Source organism: Bidens hawaiensis, unplaced genomic scaffold, assembly GCF_021521415.1.
Source record: "Bidens hawaiensis isolate Kalapana, Puna unplaced genomic scaffold, B.hawaiensis_p1.1 tig00003760_1, whole genome shotgun sequence".
NCBI lineage: Eukaryota > Viridiplantae > Streptophyta > Magnoliopsida > Asterales > Asteraceae > Bidens > Bidens hawaiensis.
The window spans coordinates 2,137,892-2,147,882 of NW_027491216.1; the positions used below are offsets into that span (position 1 = coordinate 2,137,892).

General features: G+C 36.6%; 1 protein-coding gene across 1 annotated transcript; it reads left to right on the forward strand.

Annotated features, from left to right (window-relative positions):
• Nucleotides 1-7,423: 7,423 nt before the first annotated feature.
• Nucleotides 7,424-9,637, forward strand: LOC143624314 (protein FAR1-RELATED SEQUENCE 5-like). The gene is made up of 4 exons (XM_077095010.1): nt 7,424-7,814; nt 8,211-8,332; nt 8,660-9,229; nt 9,323-9,637. The coding sequence occupies exons 1-4, from the start codon at nt 7,424-7,426 to the stop codon at nt 9,635-9,637; spliced, it is 1,398 nt and encodes a 465-aa protein (XP_076951125.1).
• Nucleotides 9,638-9,991: the final 354 nt, after the last annotated feature.

Genomic DNA, 9,991 nt, shown 5'->3' on the forward strand with positions numbered 1-9,991 from the left:
GAGTTCCACCAAGTGAGAGCTCGTTATTCGAGGACGCTTGAGGCGAACCTAGTATGCTTGTTATCTGGACATTCGTAGTGGATAAACTTTTTCTCCATTTTTTCAAACCAGCAGAGGATCTTAGTAGCGTTCTCCTCGCCAAGATAAGGAGGTGGTTTAGCACTCGTGAAGTTCTTGTAGTGATAGTTGTTTGGTGTAGCTGAAGTAGCAAATGTACTAGAGTTGATATTTTGCAGTTGGGCCACGACCTCAGGTAAAGTAGCAGTGAACTCCTTAGTGATTCTAGCAGCCAGACGACGATCATGAGGGGTCGACGAACGACGGTGATTACGACGATGAGATTGAGAAGACATTCTACGTGGATCAGCAATGAAAATGTGTAAGATGACAGGTAAGTTGTGGGAATGAGTTGATGTGAAATAATAGGGATGCGTATGTATATGACTTAGTGCTAGTGAAGACTCGAGGGCGAGTCGGGATTTAAAATAATATGTATAAGTTTGAAGCATTTGAGTGAACGAACAATGTTTATAAAGTTTTCCAAGAATAAAATAATCAAGCATATCAAACTAGTTGACCTCCCATGAGCTTTCCATGGCATTTTGAATGGCCGAACGAAATAAAGCAACACAAAGTTTGTGAATTGGCCTCCCATGAGCGTTTCATGGCAATTTGTTAGCCCAATTCAGATTACAAGTAATAAACAATAGAGTTGCTCAGCCCATGAGCTTGTACATGGCATTTAACTGACCCAACTAATTAACGAATTATGGAATCGGTGGAGTTTTTCGGACCATGAGCGTTACATGGCATTTAACCAACTCAACTAAATATTGAATCAACGAATCAAATAAACTAAAAACACAATTTGGAAGTATAACCGTTTAGCCGGTTACGGGTACCACTTCAAGTCATGGTTGTATGAAATTTGTCATACCCCCATGCTTCATGGTGAAGAAGCAACGCAAAAAAAACGGGAATTCTTAAGGAATTCCCACAATAAAAGGCAATCTACCAAAAATAAGAGGATTTAAAAAAATATATATTTTGAAAGTTAGGGCGTAACCTCAAAATTTTGTGTGTGTGCAATAAATAATTAAGATAAGTACAGTAAAATAATTAATCTAAGCAAGCTGTAAACAATTTATTAAATAGCACATAAGGCAGTTTGGATAAGTACGTATAGGGTTCCTAACATATGTCTAAGACCATTTCTAACGAACTATCTTATAACCTTCGGCTTTGATACCAATCTGTCACACCCCAACCTAAGGCAAAAATGCCGGGGCGCGATCCGATTGCTCACAGCTCGAAGATACTATTATGAATATAAGTGACAATATCTAATTAATTATTTATTCAAAGTATACACACATTATTCAATTACAACAAACAATTTAAATGCATGAATATAAGCTCAAATAATGATTATCTTGATCATATCCTAAGGTCTTGTCTACGTGTCCAAACTTCAATATTCAATACAAGCAACCTGCCTATGCGTAGAAAATGGAGTTCGTCAACTTAATTAGTTGAGTTAGAATATCACCAGTTTTGCATGTCAAAATAAATAAGCATAACGTGATAAAAGCGGTAAATATAATCAAAACATAAACAAGTATGTAGACCGTTGCCAAGTGGTCAATAGGATGAGCACCCATACGAATGAATGAATATTAGCACAAGTAAGCACATAACACGTAGGTTTGATTAAGTCACTCACAATTACACGTATGCATTTGTTTGATTTATATATATATAATATGAAATACGAATATGTACGCATATGCCCCCAAAACGTTTAGAAAATTGAGTAAACTAGGGGAATCATAAACTCACTTGATTAGTAGAACAAAACACAAGTGAGGATGTGAGAATGATGAACCCTTCGGGATTTACCGTCAAGGTTCCTATTTAAACAATATAATATTATGAGTTAATCATAAACGATATAACACGTATAACGAATTTAGGATTTTGATGTGATTTGAATTATGTTTGTGATTAATATGTTATTGAATGAACGATTGATCTCTACTGATTATTGTTATTGTGAAAACAATATTATTAGATATCATTTAATTATAAGAAGGACTATTAGTTTTAAATAATCCCAACTATGACCTATTGGTAAATATCAGTCCCAACTTTACACTTGCCTGCTGACCGTCCCAAATATTGATGTATTTGTTTTTAATGGGCCGCGACTAACGGATGTTAACTCTGTTAGTGATTTGCTGACGTGGACCTTCTTCTCCGGCCGCATCACGCCGGAAACTTGCCGGAAACCCGCAACTCGCCTCCATTCTCCCTAATAGCGTTACACCATCTCTCTCTATCTTTCCCCTCTTTCGAAACCTAACCGACGTGCCGCCGTTGTTGTCTCCGGCGAAGTCCACCCTTGTCAATCGTGCACCATCCGAGGTAATTGGACACATCATTCGACTCGTTTTTATCCTCTTAACAAAAGCCCTATGCTTATTTTACAAATCGTGTAACATTGATTTCAAATTTTTGAAAATAAAATCGGGTTTGGTATATAGGGATTGGTCATGAAAGAAGATGAAATCTACTTCATTTTCTAATTTCTGATGTCTTTTGAAGAGGGAGGGAGACGGTGTGACGGTATTAGGGAGAATGGAGGCGAGTTGCAGGTTTCCCGCAAGTTGCTGGCGTGATGCGGCCGGAGAAGAAGGTCCACTTCAGCAAATTACTAACGGAGTTAACATCCGTTAGTTGCAGCCTGTTAAAAACAAATACATCAATAGTTGGGACGGTCAGTAGGCAAGTGTAAAGTTGGAACTGATATTTACCAATAGGCCATAGTTGGGATTATTTAGTACCAATATTTCTTATAAGAATCACCACTTATCATATAATCAAACTTATGAATAATTAGTTTAAATACATGAATATGAGTTGAGACATTCTATAATGATAAATGTTTAAATATATAATTATCATAAAATGTATATTTTAGAATCTTTAACGAAATCCGATGGTAAAAATATAATTAACACGTTTAATACGTTTATTATAGTTTTGTTTAAAAATAATAATACACATATAATATATACAATAAATATGAGCAAATTTATAAAAAAGTTTTAACGACGAGAAACATTAATATTGGTGTCGGGTTTTAACAAGATAATGATGGTTTATTATTAATAAGTTATAATTATAAGACATATATACATATATATATATATATATATATATATATATATATATATATATATATATAGGTATTGGTTCTTTTCAGAAGGATTTTTACAGCGAGAAGTGCGAGAGGTAATATCAACCAATCATATTTTTTTATTTATTATTTTTCTAAATGTTATAAAAGGGTATTATGGTAATCTACAGTTGTGCTTAATTTTGGTAAATGCTAATTTTATGCCAGTTTCATCTTCAATTCGTTACCCTATCAATCGATTCTTTTTTTTTTTCACAATCCCAGAATTCAGTTTCATACTAATCAAATTCTAAACCTTTCGCATAAGTTTTTGTGAATCATGGAGCCAATTTTGGTGTTGATATTCAACGATCGTCAGTTATACATAAGATTAGTCTGCCCTAAATCAATCTTCAATCAAGTATGTCGGCGACGGTTCTCATGGAATCGTGAGGATATATATATCATACATATCGGCAACTCTAGGTTTGAATATGTCTTGTCCCCGTTATCTGCCAAAATTTATCTTTTAACAATTAGCAATCACTAATCGAATTCGATGTTATTCCTGTAGTTAATGCAGAATTGATATAACGATTTTAATCTAATCCACATTTAGCATGATTGCTATTTAATTTTACAGTTGATTTGTGTTTTAATTGGTGTGTATATCAGTATGTTTTTTATTTTTTGTATTTTTTTACTATCAAATTCATTAACTTTTGTATCTTTAACTGAAGATACAGACATAAATGGCTCAGTTTCATTATAAGAGCTATGTAAGGCCCCGAACCCTGGGAACCCCACAGTTGGTAATCATTCAAGACATTCGTAGAATTTAATAAACTTAAAAACCGTTTCTTCCATTAAAACAAACGTATCAGAGTATAAATTTTGCGGAAAACATGAAAAATGAAATAAGTTCCCGAAACTCGGGAATTTTGCCCAAGAACCAAAATAAGTATAACTTGTATAAGTTTCCTTGAAATAAAACATTCATAAACAATTCTTCCTTCCAGTATGCCCTTCACCATCCAAGTAGCCCGTACACGTCCAAGAGATAAGGCATCCTTTTCCAAATCCTGAAACTTACACTAACATGCACACAAAGTCAGCTTGAGCTGAGTGAGTTCAGGTTTTAAGTAATATATATCAGTAGTAAAATCATGATAGCCATACCAAAGGTTTTCTAAAAGTAAAAGGGAACATCCATCTAATCATCATTATCGAACTTAAACATCCTCATACATACATATACAAATGTATATGTAAACATCCATTCAATAACATCCCTATATATATAACAGTATATATATATAACATCCACGTATAACATCAGGGTCGAGCAAACGTACAACCCAAACACGTAACATCAGTGCATGCAAACACAAAGTAGGCATACACAACATCAGTAGTCGAAACGACTACAACATCGCCAAATAGAGGCCAAGAAATAATGTATATACACATATATATATATTTAACATCCCAAGGCTTACCATATACTAGCAAACCTATATAAAATCATTTTAAAAACATTTCATCAAGTAAGAAAACATTTAGGTGCGCATGCTAGCCCAAAAGTAAAATGAGTAAAAAGGGTATCATGAACTCACCTGAGATCGATCGAATACTTGCAACGAGCTAGGAAGTTCCTAAGGGCAAAATCACAAGCAGGGGCCTGTAAATTATACATAACGCGTTACTAAACTAGACTGTAGGAACACTCTAGCCTAATGGGCCGTACAAGCCCAACACTTTGGCCCAAGGTCCAACAACTTGGCCCAAGGCCCAACAACTTGGCCCCAAGGCCCAACACTTGCACCAAGGCCCAAGGGTAATCAAATAGGGTCGAATGCGCGTGTAATAATCCATAAAACCATTTGTTAATCGAATCAGCCCCGAATGGGCCAAATTCCGTCTTAAATCTTACATGAACCCCGAGCACATCCTGGTTTATCGTAGAATTTATCTTTTGGTCTCGAGCACACTTTGTTCTACTCAAGCAAACCTTCTTCGAGCACACTTTGCTTCTGTGCATGCTCAGGAAAAGAAGAAAAACTAAGTAATTTTTGAGTAAGGTCTCGAGCAAGCTCGAGTAAAGTCAGAAGCATGCTCGATTAACAACATGAAAAAGACAAGTGTTTGCTCGAGCAAGGGCCTCGAGCAAGCTTTCCAGCATGCTCGATGAAAGACTAAGTGTTTTCTCGAGCAAGCTTTCCAGCATGCTAAATGAAATGTTTTCAAGCATGCTTAAGAGTAAAAACTGAGTATGCTCGTGAACTGAATCCATGGTCGTAAATGAATTACACTTAAGATTTTTGGTGTCGTTGACCGTTTGGCCAAGCTGACCTTTACGGAAGATACATACCAGGGGTATTTTGGTAAATTGCCCCGAATGGACCAAAAATAATTTTTTTTCCCACAGCCCTTAATCCTCCCTAGGGCTGCACAAACTGAATCGGTCGGTCACCTGATCAACTAACGCATCAAACTCAACAATTTGCAATTCTGCACCCGATAAACCCTAGTTTTCGAACTAAAATCAATTGACCGACCTAAACACCTCTAATGACCAGGAAATTTTAATAAGATGTAAATACCATACCTGGGGATCTTTCTACACCGGAACTCTAATTTTTATCCACGGGAAGTGGGTCAATTGCACTCTAGCCGAAATCTGTCCAACGAAAAGTTTCAGCAAAATAGAGCATTAAGACGATTAGGGATGAACAAAAAGAGTGTAGGGGATTGTAGTACATACCTTGAATTACCTCTAGGAACTTGGAAATCGATCAAAAAGTCGAAGCAATGAAGGGGGGGCTGCCTCTTGGCCAATCGTTGAAGGTGCAAGAAAGGGGGCTAGGGTTTTTTTATTATTGTTATAATATGAAATATTTTCATTCTAGCCCCTGGAATTTAATAATAATGCAGCTTGGAAGAAAAGTTGAGTGATTAGGCATACCGGGATGACGTAAAGGTTTCGGAGAAACGTCGGATGAATCCCGAGAATTATACATACTCCACAATCTTTAATTCTTGTAATCGGAATCAACGGGCGTTACAAGCTATTGATTTTCCTTCATTTATCAACCCCACATTTATATTGTTTGCTCTATCTTCCACAATACAGTTCCATTTTATAATGGTATAATTTGTTTGTTAATTGAGTGTTCAACTCATATTATTTTAGCCAACTTGATATCTTAACAGTTGCAATGGAAAAAAAATCACCTACACATACTGACCACTCAAGCAGCTTACTGACTATTCAATATGATAGTAAGTTTTACAGTCTGTTGAAATTTTAAATATCGTTTACATTAAACATAATTAGTCCCTGTTATGTTACTTTATTATATCGTGGCGATATTCTGGTTCGATTGAATCATTCATGTGTTTCTTATTTGCATATACGTCGCTTTATACCTTTGTATGTATGATGCATCCGTATATGTATGTATGGTCATTCGTTTGTATATACGTGCCGTGTTTTGTATGTATCCATATATGTAGGCTATTATTTGGTTATTTTATTTTTCTTTTGTCAGTAAAATATATCTGTAAAAACATGCTGTATTATATCTACTATAACTTCATGTTCCCGACATACAAATTTTTTCCCCCAGAAAACAGCTCTCTTCCCGAGATAAATTCTTTTATTCCAGAATCTAACGAGACGTTAATCTGTCTGTCGAGTGCTCCTCATGCTATTAGCAACGAACGTAAGATTAAAACTATGTTCGTTTACTTTCATTTACTTTCGTTAACAGTTTGTCATTTGTAACCAGTAACTAGTTTCCAGATATGTTTTTTGTATCAGATTATATGCACTAATGGTTCACCCTAACCGACATTGACTTTGCTTATTTTGGTGTTTACCTTTGTTGAACTGTAGCTAGTCATGTTCCCGATATTTAAGCAGCAATGTTCCCGAGATTCATACCGTTACTCCAGAAACTATTGAGACGTTATTCGGACGGTCAAGTGTTCCACATGCTATTAATCACGAACGTAGGTTATAAACTCTTGTCAGGCACTTTCATTTATTTTCGTTAGCAGCTTCTTATTATTAACTAATTAATAGTTTTTATTTCCGTTTTTTAATTCATATTATATGTAGAAACTGAGCAACCAAACTGCGAATACTCGTCTAATGGGATTAAATTTTGGATTCCAAATGTTCCATCAAATCAAAGACCTTCTATTGGCCTGCTTTTTCAAACATGAGAAGACGCTGTTGCTATGTATAAGGCGTACGCAGACAAAGCTGGTTTTGATGTAAGGAAGTCAACCATTATATGGACGAAAGGTGTCATATCTCATAGGTATTTGGTTTGTAGCAAATCTGGTAGCCCACGTTGCAAAGATGTTGATACCATGGATACATCATCGTCTTTTACAAAACGACGCAAAACGAATATAAAGGTTACAGGTTGCAAGGCGTGTATCAGACTTAAACTACCACCAAGTGGCCAAGGGTTTGAGATATATCATTTTGTAGAAGCCCATAATCATGGACTTGTTAGTGATTACAATATGGACCTTACAAGAGGAAGACGGCAATTACAATTTTCAGACAAGGAGTTTATTCATGGTCTTCAAACTATGGGTTTTGGTCCCACCATTGCTCACCGTGTGTAGTCATCCTTGAAGGGTGGTCAACACCTGGTTACAGGGTCAAAGAATGATTTCAAGAACTATGTTCGAAACGTCAGATCTGTAATTGGTGATGCGGACGCTCAAATGGTTGTAGATAAGTTTAGTCACAACATGCTTCATTTGGAAATTTTTTTTTTCCAGTACGAAGCAGTTGACGGTGTACTTAGGTCACTTTTTTGGTCCAACGATATATCTAGATTAAACTACACTATGTTTGGAGAAGTCGTAGCCTTTGATGCCACATATTCAACAAACAGATCATGATTATGTTGTTATGTATCTACACAGCTTTTATAGTTTCTGTGCTTATAGTGGTTTTAATATACTAACCTTTTCTACAGCCATTCCATGATATTTGTTCCCTTCACAGGCGTCGATTGCCACAAGAAATGCGTAACATTTGGTGCTGGCCTAATCCATAACGAGACAACTGAATCCTACCAGTGGTTACTAAATGCATTCCTACAAGCTCATCGCAAGCAGCCACTCCTGGTATTGACAGATCAGGATCCGGCAATGAAGCAAGCCGTGCTAACCGTTTTGACCGAATCAACACATAGACTATGTATGTGGCACGTAACTAACAAGATTCCTATAAAGGTATGCATCTCACTATCATTATAATACACATCGGTTGCTGGATTCTATATGTTTGTATGTTGTCGCCGTCTTTGTTTTTTAAAGTGCGCACTACAAGCCCATGTCTACACAATCATCTCGTTTTCTATCTATAAGATTCAACATTATATCTCAGTTCCAAACACTGACCCTTAACTTCTTACTTATTCTAAAACTTAACATTTTTTTTTTCACTTTCAGCTTAAGGGAGAGCTGAAGCTTAATGAAGAAATCAGGTTTCGTGTCAACAAACTTGTGTGGAACGTATTCATCAAACCAGAAACACTTGAATCTAGGTGGCATGATTTGATTGAAGAGTTCAACTTAGGTGACAACAAATGGTTACAAGACATGTTTGCAATCAGGCATCAATGGGTCCCGGCTTACTTTAAGGAGTTGCCCATGTGCTGTTTGATGAAAACTACATCCAGATGTGAGACTTCCAATTCACAGTTCAAAGTATATTCTAGCCCAGGCAACAACCTTGTACAATTCATGAACTGCTTCGAGAAGGCATTAAATGCTCAGCGACATGTTCAACGAGATTTGCAATACGATACTACAACAAAGGCACTAGCTCTGGAGACCCGTTTGCCAATTGAACGCCGTGCTTCCAATGTATACACAATAACAATATTTAAAGAGGTCCAAAAAGAGATTTCCAAAGGCCTTTATCATTGTGCACGTGATCGAATCGAGTCACAACACGGACTACGCATACACTTTATCAGTCACAAAGACAAAAGAAACGGTTTCGTCGGCGAGTTTAAGGTTAATTTTTTACCGCGTAACAACATACATCCTAATTTATTTGTATATGCATCCACTTAATCAGATAAACACTTTTTTTATTGTATGTTGCAGGTGACTCAAAATCCCTCCGACAATACATTTGCATGTTCATGTATGAGTTTCACTCGCATTGGCTACCTGTGTAGACACATTTTTTGTGTATTCCAAATTGAGATGGTAGACCAAATCCTTGAAAAATACATCCCAATGTGTTGGAGGAGTGATGTTCTACCATCGTCACTTTTCAAAATTGAATCCAGATATGGTGCTCCTCACGACGAAAAGTCAAAACTAAGGCAACAGTTTTTATCTTTATCCAGTCAGTGCGCGGATCGTGCGCGAGGTAACACGGAACTTCTACAATTCTTAGTCAACCAACTGCAATAGTTGAAGGATACAATCTGGGAAAAAAATTCCTAAAGAACCATGCTATAATAGCAACTCCTCGATAATTCAAGACTTGATTGGATACAAGATACCAGAAACTATCACAATTACTGCCCCCACTGGCATAAGGAATAAGGGTTCCTATTCTCGCAAGCGTAAGACCGGTCCTGGGGGAGGCAGCCAAGACTAGAAGCAAGAAACCAAAAAGGTTTTGTAAAAAATGTAATAAACACGTCCGCGGTCACGACTCCCGTAACCATGACAAAGTTATGAAAGAAAAGGAACGACGGTGAAAAGAAAGAGTGCAAAGGCGAAAAGATAAGGAGCTTCTGCGTGGACAAAAGGAAGCTACGA